Source organism: Apus apus, chromosome 1 (assembly GCF_020740795.1).
Source record: "Apus apus isolate bApuApu2 chromosome 1, bApuApu2.pri.cur, whole genome shotgun sequence".
NCBI lineage: Eukaryota > Metazoa > Chordata > Aves > Apodiformes > Apodidae > Apus > Apus apus.
The window spans coordinates 42,853,992-42,881,865 of NC_067282.1; the positions used below are offsets into that span (position 1 = coordinate 42,853,992).

Consider the following 27,874-nt stretch of genomic DNA (forward strand, 5'->3'; position numbering starts at 1 on the left):
GCACAGGGCGGGGCTTCTGCCTCTGCTGAAATGAGGCCAGAAATCACTGGTAGCCTATGGGCATGCTACTCTGCCCCTCCTGTCACTTGGAAGGCTACAGCCTGCCAGATCGTCCTGGGACCCCAGGGGCGAAATAAAGGCTGAAATCTAACTGTTCTTTTAAGAACAGATTGCTGAGACCCCTGCCTGCTTCCAAAGAAGAAAGGAGGAGGCGCCGCAGTAGCCCAGCCGAGCCACGGACAGCACAGGTTCGCTGGCGAAGCCAGGGATGGAGCCGGGGAATGCCCGAGCGCTGCTGCCCACGGGGTGCGTTCCTGCTGCCCTCCAGCCCAGGAGCTGTCACTGCTGCTACCTTCAAAGTGTCAGGAGTATAACCTTCCCTGCTTTTCTCTCTCTCTCTCTCTCTCTCTCTCGAGTTTACTTCCCATTCTCACATGCACAACAGTGACCCCAACGGGGGGGATCTGCAACACATTCTAAATCACCTCCCTTTATCCTAACAATCCTTTTCCTATCCTTTGCACCCTACAAGTGGCTTGTATTATAGTTACACATTTGTACACCTGCGTTTTGTTTATGAAGTATCAGCACATATAAACCCCCCCCCCCCCACAGCGTCCTCATTCCCTTTTTGAGCAGAAGTGCATAATACCCGTGGGGAGGGGGTTGACAAGTATCAACTAAAGCCTAAGGGGGAGTGATTAACTGCTCGAATGCCCCCTTGTTCTGTTTTTGAACCCTTACACTGCTTTATAGAGAACATCTGTGGCATCCTACATTTCCAGATTACTTTATGATACGCCACTATGAGCTGCAGGACAAGTGCACCTTAGGCATTGATTTAGCATGCTACTTTTAATTAGTAGCAGAAGGAACTTAATTTTACTGCTCAAAATTATATTTGGACCTCGCCATCCAGTATTCACAGTTCATCTCACTTTTCTCTGTAACACCACACTGGATCCCAGGCACCCAGCCCTCTTCAGTTACTCTTCTATATGCCTCTTCTCTGCTTTCAGAACTCTCCCTACTGAGCAGAGGACACTAAGCAAACTTATTATTTAAAGGGCTATTTAATATGAGAGGCTATTTAGTATAATTAAATATTAATATAATGTCTGCAATTCCACATCATACCTGGCTAGAAACACTGACATGAAGAAAGACTCACATTTTTTAAAATCTATTGCCTTTTTTCCCCTGGAAAAGTGCAATTTTGTTACTATTTTCTAAAGACTATTTATGACCAATATGAATAATTTCAGCAATGAGAGGTAAGGCATTTCTTCTTAGAACAGAAAGATTCCAGTTTATGAACCTCATTTAGCCACATATAAAAAAAAATAAATTACATCTCTTTATGGGATCACGTAACCATCCTGATTATTTTCTTTTATTCTCAGCTAACTCACTTGTCGCCTAGAATGAACATTCATTATTCAAAAAAAGTTTCCTTTTTTTCCATCTGTTTCTGGGGCTTTAGCATAAGCTTTCTAGCACAGTTAAGTCACAATCAACCCAGCTATAACCCTCAGATTGCACAACAGGGATATCGCTTCAATTAAGTGTTTATCAGACTAAGGCCAAAAGCAAAAAAAAATAAAAAATAAATCCAAAGTCTGACAGGTCTTTACTGTCAAGGATACCTAGGAGAGCTGCTGAAAATGAATTGTTAATCTTACCCTTGAGAAGATATTTTCCAGAGAGCTAGTCAAGGATTTCTTGGCCTTGTTTTTCAGAATGTCAAGTTTAAACCTGCCACCACTGGTGGTGCTTTCTGGAATCGCACTGTTAGAAATGGTCTGTTGAATAAGGACACAATCCAGTTTTAACAATTCTTTTTGCAATTGCAGACCTTCAAAGAGTACAGCTGAACAAAGTTCCACAATAAACAACATACCCTCGGCCTCCATAAAAAAAAACCCCAAATGACAAACTTCAAAACAAAAAAAAAACAAAACAAAAAAACCCCATTAAAGGCACATTTCATCCCTAAAGACTACCTTATAAAAGCATATAAATGTAGTAACACTGTTACCCATTTCCTTTGCCAGGTGAGTTTGGAGTTTAAACTGAAACCAATGCCTTCTTCATACTTACTCCCCCTAGCAATGACTATTTGGAAATGGGGATCAGGGGGGAAGGAAAATGACAGAGGAGGTATCCTCAGACTGTAAAGGAATCTAGACTTAAAAATTATAGCTGCTTTTCTTCCCTCCCTTCTCGTCTCCCGAACTTAAAAGAAAAAGTCCTCTGAATTAAAATACCCAGCTTTCAGCTATCTCTGATGAACTTTAGCAGTGGCCTTGCTACCATGCAAGGTTACATTTGAATAGGGTGGGAGGAGGGAGAGGAATAATACAAAAATAAGCTTTACCGATGGTGCTTCACCAATGTGAATGTGTGTTTTCTGCTTAGTTTCACAGAGTTGGCGTAGATGTAAGATCACAAGTTCATTTTCTTCCTGGTCATTCTCAGGCTTCATTTTCTGTCAGTAACAGCACACAAAACAAAACAGCTGTCTTTCAAGTCATGATTTGCTTATTTTCCCCTCCATACATCTGTATTCTTTGAAGTTAATATGCTGATATGCCAGATGCTGGAGTGTGCTATTCATGTATCAAACTGCACTTCTGTTGGTGTGCCATCATACTCCAGAGCAAAAGAGACCAAAACTTGCCATATGCAGAATGCTACAGGCTGTGGAGAGGAAGGAGCCTTAAACCCACATATTTTGTTTTCTAAGGTTGTCTGGCATTGTATAGCCTTATAAATGGAATAAGTAATCCAACCAAAAGAGGTGCTCCCTTCTTCAGGCAGCAAGAGAGGAGCCCAGTCTTTGGAAGCCTAAATTATTGGATACTTCATCTGCTTCATACACTTGTTTACATATCTCACTTCAGAATAAGCCAAAAGAGCATCTGCAAATACCAACCACTTTTTTGATCCCTGCATACCTTACCTGCTCTCAGCTAATTCCCATATCCCTTTCCAGCAGGGAAATGCATTTAAAGGGGAAGAGCTAAGCTTAGAAAAAAAGTACTCCGAGTATGAACAGAGAACACCTCAGCAGACTTGTGAATCGAGCTTTTCTGATAGCAGTGTATCATGCATGAGGTTATGCTGGAGCATGCTATTTCAGCATGATGTTCGATGGACAGTAATAAATTCTAGATCAACTGCACAGCAAAACATAAGAAACGATCAAAAGAAAAAGTATCCAGTCTGTCTTATGGTCTTCTTAAAATTTGAGACAACAGCTTCTAAGGCATTACCTGGACACGTTCAAAAATGTCTGCTTGCTCATTATCAGTTAGGGATGACAGATGTCTCTGAATTACAAGCTTGGCTCTTGGTGGATAGAGTCCTGAGAAAAGAAAGGAAAATTAAAACTTCTAGATTCTCATGTGGTCTCTCAAAAACTTTCCAAAAAAAATGGCAGTAGAAAATAAAAGCCTGGATTTGAGTTTATACACATTTAACATAGGACAGTTGTATATCTGCAGTATCCATGATACAAAAGACTTCAAGTTTTGATAAACCACAGGGTTTTGTCTCCTTTATTAAGCAGTAAAAAACAGAATTATGAGTAGCTAAGCAGCTGGCTCCTGTGCAAAAAGTTGTGCTTCCCACCCCACTGATGCATTTTGTCTTAGTATAAAGAGATCACTAACACAGAAGCCTGACAAATGTATGGGAGAGGACGGAGAGAGAAACAGATCAGGGGTATAAATGGAAAGATACTCAATGTACATGATACTCAGAAGTTTTCAGATGCTTTTAATTGAAAAGTTTAGATGCATTTCTACAGGGGGAAAGGACAGGGTAGAGGTCATCCCAGAGAATACTTAAAAACAAGAGCAGCTTAAAAGTCATAATAATAAAGAATGTCTGATGTTCAATAAAACACACATTTGCTCACAGAGCTTGGTCTAGGAAGCTGCAGAAACTGTGCGGAAAACAAACCCCCTGGATCAGATGAAGATACATGTTTTTCCATCCAGGGTAGGTATCATTCATAGAGAACTGCAATCAGAATAGATCAAGATTTTCCAAAGTCATGAAGCCCTGGGTTTGATTATGTTTAACTTCTAGCCTCTAAACAGAGCAGACAGATAAAAAGAAAGGGACACTAAGTCTTTTAGTCACTAAGTACAAAGTTTATGAAACTAGTATTATGGTGATTAAGTTGTCACCCCGGAAGAGATTTTATTTTGATCCTGGATACTTAACCCAGACTTGCAAGTACCTGCATTCAAGATACTTAAACTGCCTAGAGTACAGCAGCCTCTATAAGTTTTTCACTGAGAGAAGACTTTCCTCGTTAAGCTTTATCTCTTCTGAGTATCTGTTGTAAACCCAGAAAATAACAGTCACAACCTCACTGAATTTCACTCCACTAGATTTTATACTTGGCTTTTCATCCACCAGAGGGAGGTAAGTGGCAATAGCGACTTTTAGTGAATGGGAGAACTAGCACTTACCAGCACCATCATCACCAGACCAGAAGATACAAGACACTGTAACGTACTGGGGTGTTTTGTATACAATACTTTACAAGAAGACATAATGGAATTACTACAAAAATAGGATCCTGCCACCAAATTTTAAAAAAATTTCCATCTGTAAGATATTTTCCATGGGTTCTGGAATACCTCACTTTCAGAGTAACTACAAAGGTTTGTGTATTGACATTTGAAGCCAGGTAGCCTTAACATTCTATATTAGGTATTAATCTCCTAACTTAATGATTTATCACCCAGGATAGAATCAGATTTTGAAGTAAGAGAATAAACATAGAGGAAGAAATAAATAATCCTCCATAAGAAAGAATAAAAACATGAGAAAGCAAGATTATTCTGACCACAGCTGGTTTTTTATTACCCACGTTGAAAGCATCTTCAGGAAGGGGGAAAAAAAAAAAAAAAAAAAAAAAGAATATGATCTGGTGAGTTTTTCTGCCTGCTTAACATCTAGGAGAGGTATCAACAATGAAACAGTATGTATTTATAACAAAAGCTATACTATGTTCAGTTGTAATACCATTACTGCTATCATCTACACATGATTATAGACACTGCTAAGTGATGGTGAGGATTGCTCATTGGGATACTCTTCTCTCTGTTTTTACATTGTTCAATTTGAAAGTGCATGGTTGACACACTCAGAATTAACAGATACAGTAAAATTCTTCTAGAATAATCAGAAAAGCACAATGAGAAAAGAAACTCAGCTGCTACCTTCAATTCTTTCACAAAGTTTGTGCAATGAATGCATCGGGCAGGCCTCACAAAGTTTTATCTGTGTCTTGGCATTTTGCAGAGCTGCAGCAGTGCTAAAGGCTTGTTTCAGGGTAAGCATTACTTCATCAACCTAAAGGGGATGGAGGGAAAAGACAGGATATAAACAAAAATGCATGCCACATACATCAAATTAGATTTATAAATCATCTCATAGACAAGTGATTTACAATAAAAAACCAAACCCCTGTTTGCTGTCTTCTAAAGAGACCAAAGTTGTATTCCCAGCTTTTCTGTCTTGTGTGAATGCTCACCATGTTCAAGTTCATCTAGAAAGTGTGATTTTGAATATCTCAAGTGCAGCTACTCAAGCTTACTGGGCATTCAGTTGCTGTTTTAGCAACTGAATTTTTGGCTTGATTATATGCTGGCTAAATAAAAACCAAACAAACAAACCACCATTAATTTATTTTTCTTTAGCTTCAAGTTTCTCCTGTAGACTGCACATGCTCCATTTCAACACTATTCCTCCCACTGCAATACCATTTTAGAACAAAACCCTACGGATTCATCCTGCTGGCAGACAGGAGCTTCCCACAGCAGTTCACTTTTCTGCAGTCTACTAGACTGGCTTCTAGGTTCGTTAACAATCACCAACTTAACTTTAAGTACTGGCAGACTGCCTTTCAGTCTGCCCTGATCTTTCCTCTGCCACTACCACAGATACAGCAGTGCTATGATCCCACACACCAGCACTGGAAAAGCTCAGCTTCTGTTTAAGAAACGTCAGGGTGAGCATATTTCTTCACACTCATTAAAATACACTCTTTGATCTTACATACAAAGCATTTGGAGTTCCCTTGACTGTATTTTAGGGGAATATAACACTTATTAAAAGTTGTTTTCCATGAGTCTTTGCATTAGAATGGAAAGAAGGAGGCAACAGCTTGACAATAATTTTAGGAAGGAAATTAGTATTTTATTTCAGAACCAGGTCCTTGTTCTCACCTGCCACTTTTTAAATACGCAGAAAGAAATCTGAAACATTTAAGACCAAAATCATACAGTCTAACACTGGAAACACACAGACTTTTTGAGGGGCTGTAAATTGCAGGGAAAAAAAGAAAAAAAAGACAGAAAAAAGGGCATCTGAATGTGGAAAATTTAATGAATTTGTGTTCTGATAAGTTTAGGACTGGTTTATTTATTGAAACCCAGAGTTTTAAGCACTAACAGTAATTTCTGGGTGCTCTGTCTTCTTAGCAATAAAGCAGGGCACTGAACAGTGAATATCTTGCAACACAGACTGGCAATTTCTAAAAGTTGGCAACAATGTCTCTCAGATGGAAGACGCACAGAACACATGGACTATGACGAGACTGAAATCAAGAGAACTGTAGTACAGACTGTAGCCAGCTTTAGAGCACACAAGGTTTACAGCCCATATACAAAGACTGCTGACATTGTCTGGCAGCTCAGAATCTGGAAAGCCATTACGTTCTACAACTCTGCTCTGCCACAGTCAAACTGTCACTGGGGTCCAAGTGATTGCATTTGAAAGTAGCTCAAGAATGTTCATTTCGTATTGCAATTGGGGCATACCCACACATATCAGTACTAGAATATGTAAAGAGGTTAAGCAATACTTGGTTTCCTTATACACCACATTTTAAGTCTTCAAATTATGCATGATCAGATTTATGAGTAGGTCAGATGTAACATTTGCTGTTAGTACAAATATAGAGCTGATTTCATAGCAAGCTCCCATTTTGGTAACAGTGCAGCCTCAGCTACCATTGTACATCTAGGACTGTTAGGTGTTTGAAATGTTATTGACACAAAACTGTTCATTCTCAAGCTAGTCAGTGGATTAACAAATTACATTTTCAGCTATCCAGAAGAGAGGTTTTTAAGATTAGCTGAGAAAGAGTTAACAGCTGTTAGCACAGCCATCAGGAACAAACATGTTTCCCAACAAAAACCAACTTATTTTAAAGTGTCAGAGCTTTAATATAAAAATGTAGTAGCCTAAATTATCTCTTGTACACTTCTCACCATATTAAGCTACTGTGTCAGTTAAATCACTGGCACCTGCAACTTCATTTGATGGATACATACATGTCCAATGCCCTTTTTTATAGTTACACCCACCCACATTATTGTTTTCTTTTCCTCTGGTCAGGTGCTGCCATTTTCTTCTCCCAATGGAGCAAAAGAGACTAGAGAGAAAATGCTAAAGCCACATACAGGCTAAAAACACATCCACAATCAGGCCAGTAACTTAAGCCCTACCCTGGAAAGTATTGCTTGGGTTGTGTCATTAGCTTTGTTACTGATTCAATATATATAATCACATGTTTAAAGGGGAACCAGGTGTCTCAACAACTAGAAATGCAAGAGTTAAACTCAAATATAGAGCCCAAATATGCTCACAGTTTGCATGTGTGAACTCATCCATCCACTTTTTTTTGTTTTTGTTATTGACATATGCATCAGTAGAGTACCAGGATACGGTTTCATATCAACAGAATGTATGCATTTCCTATTCCATGTTTTCATACTCGCAACTGAGGTCTCACACCCGAGAAGATGTGACCACTGAGGCTCAGCTGATATAGCAGAATGACACAGCTGACACAGAGACTCCCATGGTTCAGGAAATGCCTAGAAATCCTCTGATGGAGAGGTTAGGATAATTAATAAATACTCACCAGAGACTCATTTGCACACTGGAACACATAGCAAACATACTGGCCTAACCCAGGTTCAACAGATTCCCGGCAAATGAAGCCAAAGTGATCAACGTGCTTTATACCCTAAAAGAGTTTAAAAACAGCATTAGTGGGACATTTTTTTTAACAGGTTTAGTTTCTAAAGTGATCCTAAAAATACCAGACTCCAACACTCGCCAACACAAAAATCTGAGAAACTATAAACACATACTTCTAATTATCTATTTCACAACTGCCATAGCTATTTTTTAAATTGCTTTTTTGCATTTAAACATTATGTAGAGCTCTTTACACACAGAAAATAAAAGTTATACAGCAGTAGATAGACCTGGACCTGAATTTCTTCCATCAGGAAAACTGGAATTTCAGAGAAGTAAACAAGAGAGTCCTAGTTTGGATTTGGAACTGCCTCTGTAGTGAAAACTTGATGTAGTGAGCCCACATTAAAACACAGGTTTGGAATAGCATCAGATCTTTGCTTTCCTGAAATACAAGTTTGGACTACACCAAAAAGACCAAGGAATGAGTGGTGACATGCAGAATTCCAACCAAACTCTTAAATAAATTCTTTGAGACTGAGTTGCATACCAGAAGTTTCAATACTTACTAAACATTACTACTGTTGTTTTCTTTCAGGTTCCCAGCCTAAGTGCTTGACAGGGAACACTGTGTCGCTAAAAACAGCACTGAGAAGATCAAAGAGAGCTGCTTCCTAAGAAGTACGGCATTTCCAGTCTAATTCATGGAACATGACTCACTATTGTTAAAGCCTTTGCCAATGTTGTTATCATCTGAGTATGGCAATAGATTTTCTCCAAAAGAAAGCCTAATCCCTCAAGTTCAAATACAACAGAAAGCAGAACTCTGTTGCTTGGATCCACTTCCAAAGAAAACACCTATGTCATGAAAGAGGAGAGAAGGAGGCAAAACAACTTGCTTGTCACTACAGAAAACACTCTAGACAAAATTGGTAACACACTACGTGACAGACTGAACATACTGTCACTACACACTGCAGTTTTTAGAAACAAAATCCCCAAAGTTACCTTTGTGCTACTTAAACAAAACTTAACAAAGATGCAGAGGATTTCTAAGATGGCACAAACGGCATTAGTTTACCACAGTCCACACTGATCCTAACTTAACTGAACCCATTTCCCTGCGACACATGAAGGCTTCATAAAACAAAAAAGAACAGATGTGTACACGTTGCCCTCTGCTTTGCAAAGAAACCATATTTACTTAAGGCAGCTCAGTGAAATGCCAGTTCCCTCACTGCTAACAGTGCCCGAACAAGTCTACTGCTGTATGATTTCTCAGTCTCCACAGGAGAACATTTGTGGGAGGAGATGGACATGACACTTGCACCACTGAAGCGTAAATGGCACAGTACATTCCTCAATTAACAATACCTCCCCATTTCTTTAAGCTGGTGGCCACACTTCTCGTTCCAAAAGAGCAAAGCTGTTTATTGTTCTTGGTTCCTTCAAGGTCAGCAATACTGCAACAAGAAAACTTCTACAACTGTCTGACACCTGAGCTTAGCACACACAAGGGTTTATCATCAGTTATATTTGCTGCACTGACAATTATACGGAGTGCAGATTTTTAATCAAATGCAGCAGATCAACCATAATTAAGCTACAGAATAAAAATACCTTTATTAGACCAGACTAAAAGAATCCAGAATGCAAGCTGAGGAGAACATCTCCTTTTCATCATTTGTAAAGCTTAGAAGAACAAACATTCCTAAGCAGCAGTCTCACAATACACAATAAATCACTGCCCTACAAATGCACAACAGAGAAGCCCTGTGGCTACTACAGAGTTCTTAGAAGTAATACTGATGAGGTTTATGCAACCAAAGCCTTAATCTTGAATAAATTAATGTTTCATTTCTATTGAACACAGAAAAAACCCTCAGCTTCTCAAAAGTAGCAGTTTTGCATTAAAAAAACCTCAACAACCAGATGAACACTTCATAGTATTGTGTCTGAGTTATATAAGCATGCAAAGAAACAAAAGCTTTACTCCAAAAGAAAGTGAAGAGGTGGAGTGAAAAACTCCACATCCAGAGATCAACACGCAGCATTACCTAACACTGTTTCCTGTACAGTTATTTTACTAATGGAAAGCTAGTGTTTGAAGGTTTACCATGGTCCTGCTTGTCTCCACCATGCTTTAAAGTCAGTAGAATAAAAATTGTCCCTGCTTAGGAGTCTCTTGTTTGACTACTATCAGTAAGTACATGAAACCTAGGAGCCCAGTACACAGAGCTGAATATCACTTTTATTCAGCTCAATACACCGCCCAAGCAGGAGAAGACTCAAGCTGTCTTCAAATTCTCCTTTCCATACCATTGCTTTAAGAATTAATTTTGGCTGTATTTAATTTGGTCTAATGGTTTTCCTGTTTTACTATTGACTGAGGCCACATTTATTCCTCTACCAACATTATTTTTAACTCCACTCATTAACACATTTATCTTCTACACAAAATTTTAGGCCAAACTACATTTGCTGCTCCACTTGCCATATTAAATACAAAATGCTTTTCAGGACAAGCTTTAGAGATCCCACATTTGCATCTTTGAGGTTCTGCAGAGCGTGCAGCTGCATCCAGTGCTGATCTAGCAAATATGTGTCCTGAGTTCGCATCCATTTTTATTTCAAACACTTGAGATATGACATAAAATGTCAACAGAAATACTGTTACGACTACTACCAGTTTCACAGCACCTGCTATCCTCATGTTTAGTCTTCATCCAGCTAATGACACCATTGCATTAAAAATAGCCACCTCTCCTGGCCACAGCTCCCAGGTGGGCAGGGGCCTGAGAGCCACCAGGACCCCAGAGAGGACAGGTGAAGAGTTGCTCTCTACAACTACCTGAAAGGAGGTTGTAGGTAGGTGGGAGTTGGCCTCTTCTCTCAAGTGAATAATGATGAGAGGAAATGGCCTGAAGTTGTGCCAGGGGAGGTTTAGGCTGGATATTAGAAAGAATTTCTTTACCAAAAGAGTGGTTGGACAGTGGAACAGGCTGCCCAGGGAGGTGGTGGAGTCACCATCCCTGGAAGTATTTAAAAGAAATGTAGATATAGTGCTTCGAGACATGATTTAAGCACTGAATGGGTAAATTAGTTTATGGTAGGGGGATTTAGGTTATGGTTGGACTTTATTATCTTCAAGGTCCCTTCCAACCAAGATGATTCTGGAAGAGCCAGATGGCTCCAGGGAAGTTGCACCACCAGAGGAAGGCAGCAGTGGAGGCAAGGAGGGCAGCCAGAGCCAACCTCGGCTGGAATGGCTGCCCTGCACAGAGATCTGATTTTAGAGAGATTTTAGAGTGCAAGCCCTGTGAGAGTGTCTGAAGGAAATAGGGCTGTTTAGCCTGGAGAAAAGGAGGCTGAGAGGAGACCTTAGTGCTCTCTACATCTACCTAAATGGAGGTTGTAGTGAGGTGGGGGTTGGTCTCTTCTCCCTAGTAACAAACAACAGGACAAGAGGAAATGGCCTCAAACTGAACCAGGGAAGGTTTACACTGGCTATTAGGAAAGATTTATTCACTGAAAGGGTAATTAAATATTGGAATAGGCTGCCCATGGAGGTGGCTGAGACATGCAAATGCAGTGCTTGGGAACATGGTTTAAGCATTGGACTTGTTAGGTTAATGGTTGGTAAAGCTAGGTTATAGTTGGACTGGATGATCTTAGCGGACTTTTCCAACCAGAATGATTCTGTGATTAGCACTGGTAGCATAGTCATGCAAGACCAGATTTTATATTAGCATTAAAATGAAAGTACTTTAGAGTTAAATACAGGTTTAAAACATGCCAGGAAGTGTACTTTAAACTGGAATAATAATGTTTCAGAAGGACTGAAATTATGCATGTGCATAATGAATGAAAGGCAATAAAACAAGACATCGAAACAGAAAGTGCCAAAAGTAGCAGGCACTGAACAAAAGCAAGATAGGAAGGTGAACTCAGTCCTGGCATTTAACCCTAACATGACACATTTATTCATGACTGGACACAGCTAGGCTCATCTATTGCCTTATTCTCCAGAAGAAACAACTCAAGTGAACTGCTGTTCTTTTGGAGGGCTGATTTGATGCTCTCGTCCTTTCATTCCAGAGGCTTTCACAAGCTTAGTTGCTCAGAGACAGCACACTCAGAGCATCCTAAATGGAGATTTAACCACTTCCAAAATTGTACCAAATGTTCTCCCAAACAATTTATCCTTTGTTTTCTGATCAATAACCAAAGTTGCCACTATCACAGGTCAGACTGGTTATTTTGCACTCATCTTTTCTGTACTTACACTCTTTGGAAAATGACATTGTATTATTTTTGTACAGTATCTACTTGAAACTGCTACCAGATGAGTGAAAGGCTCAGTTTGAGTAACAGCTGACACTCTTGTAAAAGCAAATCAGTACTTCAAGTTCACTGCAAGCGTTTCTGAAGCAATCACAGTCTATAATCCAATTTCTTCAGCTGAATTCCCCAAAGAAGTCAACACACCAAACTTCATGCAGGATTTGTATATACATAAGTCACTATCATTCAAAAACCCCCTTGCCCCCATCTTTTTCTTAGTTTTTTAATTAAGGAGCCAGTGGGGTAAACCAGCAATTTACTTCCATTCATAGTAATTCAGACAGGATAAACTGCTTAAAAATAAATGGCCTTTGAGACTGAATAAAGGAAAACAGCACAGAATCCTAAAAAAGAATTCTACATTTCTTTTTTTTTTGCTGCCTATAGATGAGAAAGACAATAGTAATGAAGAACAATTAAATTCCTTTTCTTCTGATGAACTACATGTTGCCTCTTATTAAAGCTTACCTGAGAACATGAGGAGATATCTTTAAAATTCTTTTCAAGCACAACAGATTTGGTGTCTGGACTGATGAGGTTAACTTCAAACCTTCCGACCTGGAGGGCAGAGGGTGAAAGAGGGGGTGGAAAAAGTAAGTCTAGTTTATTATAGCCTTGGAGGCACAACATTAACAGCAACAAAAATGTCACAATCTAGTAATTTCTTGTTCACAGAATACCTTCAGCACAACAGCTTACTCAGCAGGAACAAGGGTGCCATAATTCAACCTATGTTGAGTAAGAATATTTCAGCAAGAACAATACACTCAGCTGAATAGGAAAGAGAGTTGGAAAGAAGACAGCTTTTCTTCCCCTCCCTTTTCTTTTTGAGTTATTTCGGTCCAAAGATCACATGTTTGACAAACAATATTAAAACCTTCAGTAAACAATGTAGCTAAATTAACAGCTGCCGTAAAAACCGGTTTTTGTGGATTAATTTTTTAAACTACATTGTAAATCAGCTGAGAAGCTATGTTGATCTTAGGTTGATAACTTCTTATTTTTGTCCTAATTTTTGAGAAAGCATAGGTTTTACAGCAAGCTATCTTTCAGGTTTCCCTAACTGCTTTTCAAGCATATGGAAAGTATTCCATAGAGTTCAGGGAGTTTCTCAACCAAATCCTTTTCATGACTAGTGATGGCTGTGGCTTTCTAAAGGGCAATGCATTCTCACTTCAGTTAGTATTTCTCCAAGAGGATAAAAGGCAAGAGTGATCTTTAAAGCAAATGGGAAGACAAAAATCCAGGCATTTAGTGCCCTGTTATTATAAGGTCCAAATAACTTTCCTTTTATGGGTCACCTCCTTTAAGTGTCCTTTTGTTTTCTCAACACAAGCTCTTAAGATGTCAAATGCACTTCAGACAAGAGAAAAAATAACCAGGAGGTCTGAAGAAAGAGGTCTTCAGAGCAGAGACTGAGTACTCATCTTGGGAAAGACAAGCTAAACATCAGAACAAGTTATCATAAAGAGGTTAGCTGAAACATAAGGCTCTGAAAGCCTCATGTGAAGTTGTGTCTTTTCAATCACACAAAAAAAGAGGAATTGTTCACATGTAAGTCTTCCTCCATTCACTTTTTGAAAGAATACTCTCTTTTTCCAGCTGTGTCCTACCTCTCAACAACATCAGAACTGCATATAAAATACAGATTTCCCTAGAAACTCTGCTCCTGTAAGTAATTACTCCTTAAGTAATTCCCTTAAAATCTGCCTGAGCTCATGAGTTGAGGTGACTTCCTAAAGGAAGTTCAGCTACCTGCATTCCAATCATTTATGAACAGATAAATATTTATGACAAATCGTGAAACCATACTGGATCCACATTATTTATCTTGCAAAACTCAGCCTCAAACTGCACAGGGGAAGATACAGTGCAAAACTGACATGAAACTGTTCATCCTAGCACAAACCTGGAACAACATTGTCCTGTTCTTCTCAGAATCGGAGGGCTGAACATGACTGGGTGCACTTGCATGTCTTCTACGTGGTTGTATTTTCAGGTTTGTGTCATGAACTCTTCTTTGCATAACTGCAGTAACGCTGCTGCACCGGGACCGAAACTCTTGCTGCTCATCAAAGCCAGAGTCCTCTAAAATTCGTTCTGGAAAGGAGCCACGAGTGCTGGCCAGGTTGGTCAAGTTGGTCTGACTGCCGACTGTAAACATCGCAGTGTGCCCTGCAGTGTTATTTGGGCTGTCTAGCTCCTCAAACGGGTTATCTGATGGAGAAGCTGGAACATTTCCTTCACATAGTGGTAAGTCCAAACTTGACTCGTTGTTCCGCTGCTCATTTAATAGTTTGAGGCGCTGGCGCTCATGAAGGCTGAACTTCTCAATGCAATCATCAATCAGCGTGGAAGGAGCTTTCTTGTGAGTCACCATCACCTTTCCACAGTACAAGACCTCAAACTTTTGAGAGTCATAGAAGGCATCTTCACTATCCTTACTTGGTTTGGCATCTTCTTTCAGTGCTGCTTTGGAGACTTGTCTTATGCTGCTAATGACATCAGGAACCTAAAGGGACATTTTGAAAGGTCTGTTTAGTAGCCACAAATGAGAAAGCACAGACAGTGACATGACAAACATCAGTTAATTTAAGTATTTACCCAAGTTATTTCTCCAGTAGAGTGCCACTTAGATTCTTGTCTGACAATATAAAAATAGTAAATTCTAAATTCTGTATATTTGCAGCCCACCTCCCACATCAACATATCTTGCTGATACATTTTGCATAGGGCCATCACTGTTTCTTTATTTTGCAGAACCAGATACTTCCAGGTGTGGAAACAGTTTTGTGAAAGAGACCAACAAACCCCATCAGTTTCAACTGACAGTTGAACAACAGTGGAATAGAGGCAACAAGCATATGGAAATTTTACCAAAGTACCACACATGTACAATTGCATTAGCTCCCCTTTATTATCTACTACAAAAACCTCACCCCATGCATCCTATGGCATAGCTTACTTTAAGGTCACATTTCCCTGCTGTCTCAGTCATCATGCACCTAAGAAGCACACCCAAATCTCTCTTCTCCTCCATCATGCTTACCTACAGATTCCTACTATACCCTGCAAGGCAAAACTCCACCTCTCCAGTACAAACTCTCAATTTCAGCCCTGTATTACTCAGTCTTTTAAGGCCACATGGTTCTTCTTCCATTTTATCCCAACCATGCTGGGGGAATGTCTGCCTTGAGTAGCAACATATTTAATATGCAAGCTCCTTTTTCATGTTGCTTTTGCTAAAGAAAACAAGGACTTGTCCAACTCTACTCGCCTCAGAGTGATTCTAGGTGCTCTTATAACAGCACCTACCCCTGCTTAACCAAACCTCTTTCTCACCAGGTCTCATCATCTCTGGAAAGATAATGAACAGCATCACATTACATGCATTGAAGACATTACTAGTGGCAATGGAATCAAGAGAGACTATCTATCTGATTTTCTTCATAAAACAAATCAGTTCTCAAAACTCACCTAGTTCAATGAAATAAATCAACAGCTTTTGTAGTCCATACATTTGATAATTTATCTTGAAGTATTTTTTCTATTAAAAACAAAACTCTAAAGTCACACCTTAATAAATAAACCACGCTCCCTACAGTATCTCTTGCTTTCAGTCACATAATACCAGTTGAAACTTGCTAACGAGGCAGTAACCTCATATGTCAGTACTTTTGCAAGTCACAGTGGAAAACTACTTCATCTGAATCCCCATCTCCCATTACACACTCTTCAACCATTGGGCATTCAACTGAAATCTGCTTCCAGTTCATGTATTGCAAAACGACGTTTAGTAACCCTAAGATCTACTGACCATTTAGCTTTCATCCCTGTAGATGCCATCATCATCTCAGTTTTCAATGAGGTTAAAAGTTAGTCTTCATATGATACAGATATTAGAATGTACTTCATCTTCACTCATTTGCACTACCAGGCTGCTTTACCATTGCCCAAGTGGTGCTTCCTCCTAGCCAGGCCAGCTCAGCTGGACATGGACAATTCTAACTTCCTTATGTGCCAGTTCATATTTCAAGATGCAGCTCCTTTTCTACTGATCAGTCCTCTTATTCTTTCTATGGTCTGTACTTAAGTAAGCTCTAGAGTTTAAATCACTTAACACAGATTCACACAAAACAGCTGTCTTTAATTTCCCTTTTTAGAATTCAGAACCTATTACAGGACAATCCACTTTCATTGCTATTCAAAAGCACAGTTACAAATAATAATTCCATTCAAAATCACATAAATTCTACACAGTCAACAAGAATAAACAATGTCAACTTTTAATTGGCAATTTGGATTTTTTAAAAAGTGTACCATCACTTCCATCCCAATAGCTGGGTTGCACAACTTACTCATCTCTTCTGAGACAAAGACTGGAGAAGAAATTCTGAAGTACTTGCAATAATACCCAAATAAACTCTTAACACATGCTATCCCCTCACCTTTCCTGCCAGCAAGTGTCCAAACAGTCTAACACACTACCAATTCTAACACAACAGGATTCCCCATCCATATCCTCCTCTCTCACAAATTTCCCCCACAAGAACATACATGGACTTTTAAGCAATCACAATTCTACTTTAAAAAACACCCTACCATTTACCACTTGGTTTTATTTCCATCTTTTCCAGATTGTGCACATTCCTCAGTCACTAGTACTTGAGTCACAATTCTTGTTTCACAGTCCCTGCTCCCTGTGTAGCTTTTGGTTCTACCTACCACATTTATTGCTGCAGTGTCTTCCTTTCAGCATAGGGGGATCATAGCATTGGAGCAGAGGTTTTAGGTCATATTGCCCAAGCAATCCTTATTCCCTGCTTTGTTTAGATAACCTTTTCTACAAGCTGTTATCTGTTATTTTTTAGAGTGCACCCTCATCAGTGTTTACTTTTTTTCTATTTTTCTTCCTTATCCACAACTGACGTGATAAATCAAGGTGAAATATTTAGACCCATTTAGTCTCCATAGTTGTGAACACTTTTCTTATATAGAAACGAAGAGGAAAACAACGTAACACAAGGATATCACAATGGATAAGAAATATGTTTCAGATGGTCCAGAACCAGTTCCACATCCTCACTGGTTGTTCCACAGATTCTCTAGATAGTACAGTCTGAAAAACAGCTTCAGTGTAAGATGCAAGACAGATACTAACATTGCTATTGATCTTTAGTGTACAGGAGTAACTGCATACCAATGCCAATGTGCCCAATGATTCATGATGTGCCAGCCTATACTGTTAGACCTGATCCTCTCCACTTCCAGAGCAACACTACCCTATCAAGAACCAAGTGCCACTGTTACCTGAAAATTACTTCATCAGATTAGAATATTTTCATTTGACGTTTTTACTTTAGGCAAAAACTGTAACTGGGATCAAGTGGAGTTAAACAAGAATTTTATATTTTCCTGAAATATGAGGTACAGGGAAAGTTGCACAAACACCAAGCATAGCAATAACCCAATGTGGCTTTTTACACATGTCTTTGGCATATATAATTGTTTTTTAACATTTTGCTGCTCTCTATATCTAGAAACCCTAGTCACAAAAGTTTCACCATCAAAGTTGTGTAACTTTTTTGGATTTGGATATTAGGTTATTAATTGTTATGTTGAAATTGCAGGGAAAGGTTAGACAAGATAGTAAGCAGAATGGTGATTTAAAAATACTGAATCAATAGGAAGAAACTGCTTAACTGTTTTTAGAGTTCAGTTTAGTAATACCAAGACAGACTACTGAAACATTCAAAAGTTAAAGTGTTTCCAAGTTCCAGTATTTCCCAGCAGCAGCCTCATTAAATTAAGCAGCCAAATGGGAGAAGTGGGATTCTTATTCCTGAAAGCCACTGGGCCATTGCAGATCTTCCTGGTCGTATGCTACCAGGTGTTTCAGTAGACCAAAACTAAATGGCTAAGAGAGTTATTTTGTCATTTTTTGGTGTTCACCTGCATATAAAAAAAAATAAATCCTTAAAATATTTAAGCAATTAATCTATTTAACATACTCAGAACATTCGTTGTCAAGCTCACTTCCACCCCAAACAAACCCAGTAGTGCCAGTGCCAAAACAATGCAAGAAGAGTTGATTTTCCCATTATTTTCCTCTCCTAAGTTACACAGTCTAGGGACCTATCACTTTTTTCCAAATACTGCTGGGCAGAGAAAATTATGACTGTTGTCCCAAAGGAGTTGCACAGGGCATCTCAGGCAGAAAAATAAGAGCCAATGGCACTGTGACAGTTTTCAACCAGAAGGAGAAACCAGAAGTGCAATGCAGGCCATGCCTGGATGTATTATTCATGATGTCTCCCTAAACTCTTGAGGAGAAGCAGAATGTTACATGAAGTGGAACAAGGCAGTTAAAAAAAAAATGTATTTAAAACTACACAGTGATAAAACAATACAAAATTGTCAGACATAGCCAGTTTATACAAATTAACGTTACTAGCATCTTAAATTAACATTTGAAATGTTAATTGTCCAATATATTGTAATTATTGACCATGGAATGTAAAAAGGCTTATTAATTTCTCACTTCAAGTGGAGAAGAGGATGAGCTCCCAGAACAGACGCAGCAAGGGCTTAAGAGCTAAAACCCACACACATCACCAGGCAAAAACCTGAAAAGTTTTCAGAGCAAACAAAAACCCTGACAAGCTTCATTAATAACTAGATACATATAGTCGCTTATTTCTATGAAGGAACTACACAGTATGTTTACTCAAATATGGAACAAAACACAACGCTCTCTGTAGCACAAGAATATCCTCATGCTTAAACAGCTACAGATAAATCAAACTCTCTCAGGTATCAATAAACTGATACCAAACAAAATGGATGCAAGAGCTTCAGGTGAGCTTTCCTCCCCTCCAGGATTTCAAGAGCTGCACACACCTGTCAGAAGACAACAGTACCTTGTGAACTTTAAGACCCTTGAAACAGTGCTCATAGTAACTCCTGTATCTCTGAATAGACGCAAGAGAATTGAGAAGAGCAGAGATGCTTCTTCAGGTCCTGTATCAAAACCACCACAAATGCAAGAGGCCAAAAAGACAACGATGGACAGTGGGCACAAATACAAAACTAAACCTGTGATACTAGTTTTGCTCCCCAGTCTGAGGAACACTCCAAAACTTGCTTGAGGAAGGAAAAAACCAAACAGAAACGAAAAAACACCAAACTAACAAAAATAACAAAAAAGCCCTACACAAACACACCCAAAACCACCAAAAGCAAAAATCCAAGACTGTGAGTTAAGAAGCAAGTAAGAAGAGCTTTGCAATGACATTAAAGAGGCAACGTTGTACTCTAGGGAAACAGGATCAATCTAGTAAGTCCAATCAAGGAGAAAAAAAACAACAAAACACTTGGGAATTTAAATTAAATCTATTATTTATATTGGAGCAGCCTAAGATTTTATGAATCCCTCTTCAAGCAGTTAGATCCAATTCAATAGGTGCTGATATAACAAGCAAAGTCAGCTGTTCTCAAATCAGAACAGATGGTGCTGGTAGAGTTCTGCATCACCTACAGTAAGATTCAGCTCTGAATATTTAACACAAAAAGCAAAGCATGATAGGTGTTATTCTGTCACAACTCCATTCACTACAGACAGTAGAGTTTTGGTAAGCTGAAAGTAATAATGGCATCAATTTTAGGCAGCTGGTTTCCCAATCTATTGCACCTTATACCCTCTTCACCCCACCTGTCCCATGACCTTTGTTATACACCTTAGGACCTACTGCAGTACATCAGGCATTTGGCTAGCTAGTGTTGAATAAGGCTGCAGTACTTCACCAGGTCTAGAAGACAGATATTTTAATACCAGTTCTGCAGTTCATGGGTTCCATCCCGTTCTGTCCCTTGTGATTAGACCTACAACAAGGTCAACATGTAATGGAGAGAAAACACCTTCCTCACGCATAAATAGTACACTATGCGCAGCGCACCTGAATAGTACTGCCAAGAACTACTGTGTATCAAGAAACTTCACTGTGTTCAAGGCAGAAATACATTTTCATGTTGGAAATGTCAGTTTAACTGGTAAAACTAATGCAAGCTCTTTTAACTGACTTGGTTAAAACCAAAGAGAGGACTACAGGAAAATAAATAACTTCAAATTACAACCTTATTTGCATGCTTTCTCATGTCATGTGACTAGGTTTTTGTCAACATTAATTTCAACTTTATCAACCCTGCCTTCAAACCCCTCAAAAAAGCCCTGCAGTTATGAGGTGTTTATCACCAATATACTGAAGTTGAATAACAGAGTCCATCAGGTGTACTAAATCACGCATGCTGCAGCATAACACTAGAACAGTTTGTCACAACTCTAGAAAAGGCAGAGTATCTCCATCGTGACACTGCACATTTTCTTGAATAGTAGTAACAGCACTGGAAGTATTAAATATATATATATATTATTTGCAACAGCCTTCAGTGAACAAAGGTGGAGCTCCCCTTTTTGCTGCAGGGATAACATTCAAATGCATTCTGCAGTAATTACTGAGCAGTGCTTAACCCAAACTTCAAACCTAAATGCTACGCAAAGAAGAACAAAATTTGCTTGTTGTATAATCAGTATTTCCACAGCTGGACAGAATATCACTGTGCAGAGAAGCTGCAGCTCTTGTTAGCTAGTTTCTAGCTTCCACATGGAAAATTTCCGTCTGGAATTTATTAACAAAGCAAAGCAACTCTTCATACCATAAGGCTTATAAACATTAGCATGACTGTGAAGTACTAATCTAACAAACATGCTTAACAAATCTGGCTACTTAATGACAGTAGTTCTAGTAAGGTGATTATTTTCAAAGCAAGGAAGAAGCTCAGCCTCTCTCACCCCATCACCTCACGAGATGCAGTGCCAGATCCTCTCCACCACACAAAGAGACAAGAGATGAATGAACCTCACACTCGCATGTTGGGAGCAGTCAGTACGTTCTGCTGTGGGACCCAGTTCAGAAGCACAGGCATGTCCAAGCGAAACTGTCACCGAACTTTGGTGTCATGAACATGAGGACTCAAGAAGAGATTCCTGGGATAAGCGAGAGCAGAAAGATCCCCCTACTCACAAAGAGCTGGCAGCACTGTCACAGCACTTCCTCAGGCTCCACTGGTGATATCAGGGCACAGCCAGAGCTCCGCGCGACAACCATTACGCTTCAAAAGCCGAGCACTTCCTGACTTGGGCCTGGAAGAACTTGCACTGCCTCGGGTTTGGATAGCGAGTCCCACTCATGAACTAGCTATGTATATTTAAAAATGAACAAAAGAGAAACAGGATACCATCCAGAAATCAACACCCCGTGCTTTGGTAATTAGCAAGACAGCTTGATATCCATCAATTAGAAATTAGCGCAACCTAAGAAAAAAATTATGAGCGATCGGACACAACTCTCAGTTAGCATTAAGTTGCATATCCAGGAGCTCGGATAACCCAGCCACAACAGAGAAACAGGAACAAAGGCAAAGTAAGCCACATACCACATCCTGCTATGTATCAGGCATTCGACACCAAGGCAAAGGCTTTATCTTACACAAAAACACACCTAAATCTGAGCCAAAGTGCAGATATCAGTAACTATTCTCAACCAGGAGCAAGGGTGGGAAAGGGAAAAAAGAAATGTTTTAACGGTTATGTTTTCCTGCATCCAATTAGTACAGCACTGATCATCTGGACCTTTTGTACTTCTAAATCTACAGCAATCTGCTGCTTCACATACTGGTGACAGTGCTCCATATTTAGCAGTTTTCACCATTAAAAATGCATATTTCCGATCAAGAGATAAGAGGCCAGTTCAGAGTGATTCAATTTATGCAAACAAGCAATTTGTTGACCTTGTTTACACTACAGATATTTAGAAACTAGAACAGAAAAATTTGTCTCCATCAGCTGACTTAGTGCTGAAGGAATACCAATACTTTTAATTTTACAGGAATGAGGAGGATTTGTAACCAAGAAAAATGCTATCACAAAGGGAAAAGAATAACAGCCAAATCCCTAAGCATTTCTATAACCGACCTGCACTCAGTGTACTTCTAAAAACAGTTTAGAAAATTCAAAGTCAGGTTCCCAGCAGGCAGTATCTCCCATTAACTCCGACTCATTCTGCTGCAAGTCCAAGCTGACACAACACAAGTCCAGTAGCAGGAAAGCTGGAACACAAGGGCTGGCAAAGAAAGACCCAGTTAAAGCAGTACTTGGAGCTTCAAGCTGTTCCCCTTGGCAGCTAGTGCTTTCACACTTCTGCTGTTCTCTACAGGTTCATGAGTGTAGCCAAAGCTTACAGCAACAACAGAAAACACATGAGGAACAAGCAAAAAAAATAAAGAATTGCATAAAGTTTTACTTTCAGGAGTCAGTCTTTCTCCCATTCACTTGGCTATTTTTTTAATCAGGTGACTGGTCAGGACCCAATTAGGTTTGTTTCTAAAGAACTACTACAGAGCAATGCACTTACTTTATTTACTCTGGACATTCAACCTCATGTCATATATTGGGGAGATCACAATCTTGTTGAAGGCAAAGATGAAAACTACCACTAAACCAGCCTACAAAGAAAGATTTTTAGATAGGCAAGCTACAATAAAACAAAATTCAGTTTTCAAAATAACTCTTACTTGAGATAAACCCAGGAATTAGTAGTGCTGTGTAGTTTTTATACAATCAACAAGCAGGAAAAAGTCTACTGGAGTTGCACAGCTTATGCTTAGAGAACCAACCACATGACCTAATTTGCTACTGGAATCTTGTAGATCACCTAACACTTTCTGTGTGCTACACAGATGCTGCTTTGCCAAGTATCCAAATTTAAATAAGCAGCATAACGATAGAAGGTGGATCAAGTTACTTAACAGGAAAGAATGTGTAAGAGTTACAAGACTGGATGCCTGAGCAGACAACAGATGCCTTTTTTATATTGCATACAAGCACTCTATAGCAGTATATTAAAGAACAGTGACAACACAGGCCAACAGGAACATTGCCTTAAGTAAGGAAAGTTCTTGCATTCAGTGTTTTGCTCCTCTGCTTAGGCCAGTCAGACTGATGCTTTTTCATCTCTCAGATACATCTCACATTCACTCTGCTGAATAATTTGCAACCCATAGATGTATGAGTACTGAGCTGTCATGACGATCCTAAAGTTCTTTAAATATGTGGAACAGTAAGTCTCAATTCACCTACCAGTTACATATATAAGCAAGTACTCTCAAGTTTGTTTCCAACTTCAGGACATAGTTCCCAGTGAAAGATTCAGCAAAGTACAGCTTGCTCGTAACACCACTGCATCTTAAACTTTCCAACTGCTTTAACTCCAGTTTTTTCAAACTATGAAAGCACAAATCCAGGTAATAACTAGGCGTTTTTGCCCAAAACCAGCATTTTTAACTTAATTTGGCATTTCATTTTCTAGTAAGAGGTTTATTAAAGAAGATGCTGGTTTAAAAAACCCCATCATATTTAACACATACTCTATTTTTAAAAGGGTTTGCCTGAGAAGATAAGGCTGTCACATGGATAGTCCCAAACAATTAATACATTCTCTGCATTCATTTCCTTTTGAGAAAAAAAAATAGCTACAGCTGGAGAGCTCACTGAAGTATTTTGCCCATTTATGGTCACTATCCACTTCTCAAATACAAATCAGAAGATAGTGAATTTCAGTTTAGCGGATTTAAAGTGCAAGTGCTAAGACTGAGAGAAGTGCTTCATGTACCATGTTTTTAAAAAGTGGGAAGAGTTCTTTAATTCAGTTCTAGATAGAAGCTCTCAAGATTTTAGTTTAAAACTATGAACTAAGATGTTGACTCCCTATGAAATGAGCACACCTTGGAAAGTCTGTTTTTCCCTAGTTAATAGATCAAGGTTTCAGGATTCCTGCATGGCAGACCATGACAACTCCTGAAGTGCCTATCAGCCCAGATTTGGTTGAAGACCACCTGCATCTGATTTCCATGGTTGCCACCACCTTTATAACTTATTTTCTAGAATGACTACCTACTTGTATCACAGGAGGAGGAGATGATAAGAAGCTAGCAATTCTGCACTCACTCTAGAAAATGGGAAAAATTACACCCTACTCAGTCCAAGATCTAGCAGATGTCTATATACATGGTCCTGAAAAGGCCAGGCACTGAAATAAATTCTAGCCCCCTTATTGAGGCTAGAAGTTCCTCAGTGACATGAAACCAAGGAGTTAGGTATTTTTGTTTTTAATGTTTTCCCAGAAACTCTTGACTGCACTTCTGAGAAAATTCAGACTACAAACTTTTTAAGAAAAGTCTCTGCTTACAGAAAGGTGGACACCAAAAAACAGTGTCAAGCAGCAGGTGACAGCAGAGACCAAAAAAAAGTTTCTACTGGGTTCAAGACTCCTTTTCTCAAAAAGACATTCACTAAGGAACTGTGGAAGACAAACATACAGAATTTATCAGACAGTGTGCAGAAAGTATAAAAACCCAACCAGTTTGCAACCTAATAGCCTTTAAAACCCTTCTGCACCCATGCCAAGTAACACTCATTAGTTTTCTAGTACTTAGGAAATACACATCTGTACAAGTTCCCTCTTGTCTGGTAATCCACAGTTCACAAGAGCAATTGCATTATTATGCAACACTACCAAATGCCTAAGCAACCATTAGTACAATTTAGTTTTCCCAGATAAAAACCAGCAAGCAATCCTAACACAAACACAGTGAAATACAATTTCAAAGTCATATTGATCCAGATGTTGAACTGCCAACTGCTTTGAAACCAGGTGCTGGGCAGAGCAGGGAGCTTCCACCTAACTAGACTCCCTCCAGCTTCAAAGCCTTGAATCACCACTTTGCCTGATGGCGACAAGGGAATAACGAATACCACGTCAGAAGGCAGAATTAGCACACCACAAAACACCAATCACTACACTCGCTGGGAGCCACAATAATCTAATCTTATCAATCACTAACTGTTAAAAATACTAAGATTCCATCAGCTGCTTATGTTAACAGCAAAAACAATTCCATACAGTTATGGTGCTCAAAAGTAAATCCGTACAAACACAGTTGAATGGGTAAGAATTTCAGATTTAATAGCTGAACACAATTAAGTGTATGTTTGTTTTACTTTTTTTTATGCAGAGGAATTCCAAAAGAGCTACAGTTACTATTAATAGTAATAACAAAATCCCAACCCACAAAACCCAGAGGCAACAAAAAAGGAAATGCTTTCCCAGAAAGCTTTGAGACAAACGAGTCAGTGAAGAGACAGTAAGGTCCTTTCAGAGGAACAGCTTCATAAAGCAAGACTCTTGCACCAACAGTTACATATGTGATGAATAACCTAAGGTTTTGATAAAGGCCCATGAGATCATTTGTATATATTCCCAAAAAGCCTGTGACAGTGTGTTTTGTTTTGGTAATTAATCTCGGTTCTACAAAACTGTAGGGAAACAAAGAACATAGAAGTACTCAGTTACTGTATAAAGAAGAAAACATAATAGATGATGAACGCAGAGAATCAAGAGGGATAGGAAGGAGTTGTTTCTGAGGAAGTTTCAGTTTAGTTTTTAGGGAACATTTTCACATAACTCAGGAAAAGTAACTTTTGCAATGCTTCACTAACTGCTGCTTGTAGATACTACTTGTTTCAATACTTCTAACCTTTATTTTCTCACTTTAGTATGTCTGGTACATGACAGATATTTCTATGCCAGCAGCTGCACAGCACTGCCTGACAGCATAAACAGTAAGATTTAGGGAACCAGCTTTTGTAATTGGCTTGAGTCTACACAAATAAGCAAAACAGGTGGGTTATGCTAACTAACTAGAGCTACCAATGCTAACAACATTGATAGGAAGAGTGGAACAGGCTTGACCATGTCCTAGTGATACAAACAGAAATACACCCAGGATTTCTGGAATTTAAGCTAATTATCAAAGCACACCAAAGCAAGCGTAGGGTCCTGCACCCAAGGAAGAATAACAGGTTAGGGGTTGACTTGCTGGAAAGAGAAGGACCTGGGTAGAATCCTGGTGAAGTTAACCATGAGCTAGCAACATGCCCTTGTGGCCAAGAAGGCCAGTGGCATCCTTGGGTGCATCAAGAAGAGTGTGGTGAGTAGGTAGATGGAGGTTCTCCTCTCTCTCTGTTCTGCCCTAGTGAGGCTGCATCTGGAATACTGTGTCCAGTCCTGGGCCCCTCAGTTCAAGAAAGAGAAGGAACTAACTGAGAGAACCCAGTGGAGGGCTACAAAGATGATTATAGAAGTGGAACATCTCTTATGAATAAATGCTAAGAGACCTAAATCTGTTTAGCCTGGAGAAGACTGAGAGGGGATCTTCTTAATGCTTCCAATTATGTAACAGGCAGGCAACAAGATGACGCCAGACTCCTTTTAGTGGTACCCAGCAACAGCACAAGGGGCAACAGGCACAAGCAAGAGCATGGGAAGTTCCATCTGAATGTGAGGAAAAACATTTCTAATTTGAGGGTGACAGCACTGGAAAAGGCTGCCCAGAGAGGTTGTGGAGTCTCTTTCTCTGGAGATATTGAAAACCACCTGGACATAATCCTGTGCCACTGGAGAAGGGCAGCACATCTGCAGTGTCTAGGGCCTGGCAAAAATATGCTTAGATATAACATGGCAATCATTATCCCACTCCAGCCTGGAAACCAAACTCCCATTTCTGATCTGATGGGGGGAGGGATAAGTAGGGAAGAGTGGTTTTGCCACTGACACAACAGCACTTTCATGACACTTAAATAAGTTATTTTGAAGGATAATATAATTCCCATTCACTTTAGATTACCACAGGAGTTTCTTAAATCACTTCAGCTAAGATATTACTTGTCATTCTCAGGGGCAATCAAAGCAAGATACAGCTTCAAGTAACTTAGAAGTTTCAGAAATAACTATGCAAGTTCCTCTTTCATAAAAGACAACAGTTTTCCCTGTGCTGATGAACTTAAAACTCAAGCTTATTCATCATTTCATCATCCTACAGCTGAAGCTATTTTTTACAGACAATAGCCAAGATTAGAAAATATTTGTCTCTGTAACCGTGAGTCAGTCTGCTGATGAGAATTAGCAGTGAGCATGTAACTATTAACAAAAATTGGAAAACAAGCTCCCCTGAGGAGTGAACTTCATACCTCCCCCGCCAATCAACTCGCTGTCCCCTGGGGAGCTTAGCCTATCTGGAAATTATCTAACTTTAGGAATTTATTCTTGGTCACGTCTGGATGTCCTGTTCTCACTGAAGTCAAGGCCGAAACTTGTTTCGCAAAACCAGCAAGGAAACATGTCAGTTGTCTCAGTAAGAGCAAGTACGTTCCATAATGTATCTGTCTGTGCTTCCCAGCACCTTCTAGGAAGGCAAGATTTGTCTCACTCACCAAATCTCAGTCTTTTGTGTGGTGTGATTGACAAGCATGCCTTTCAATTTCAGGTGTAACATCCACAAGGGCTTCCAAAACAATTCCACACATTTATATATAGTAGATACCGATACACTTCAGGGAGGACTAATA

The 27,874-nt window shown here is 39.4% G+C and overlaps 1 protein-coding gene across 3 annotated transcripts in view; it reads right to left on the minus strand.

The window, feature by feature from the left end:
• The window catches only part of TBC1D4 (TBC1 domain family member 4), a 108,108-nt gene that overhangs the window by 32,770 nt on the left and 47,464 nt on the right, over nt 1–27,874 (minus strand). For all 3 annotated transcript variants that reach the window (XM_051617486.1, XM_051617477.1, XM_051617493.1), the window contains exons 2-8: nt 14,264–14,866; nt 12,823–12,912; nt 7,952–8,056; nt 5,241–5,373; nt 3,276–3,367; nt 2,378–2,488; nt 1,683–1,802 (exon numbers count right to left, since the gene is read on the minus strand). In XM_051617486.1, the coding sequence (XP_051473446.1) occupies nt 1,683–1,802; nt 2,378–2,488; nt 3,276–3,367; nt 5,241–5,373; nt 7,952–8,056; nt 12,823–12,912; nt 14,264–14,866 (1,254 nt within the window). The remainder of the gene's footprint in view (nt 1–1,682; nt 1,803–2,377; nt 2,489–3,275; nt 3,368–5,240; nt 5,374–7,951; nt 8,057–12,822; nt 12,913–14,263; nt 14,867–27,874) is intronic.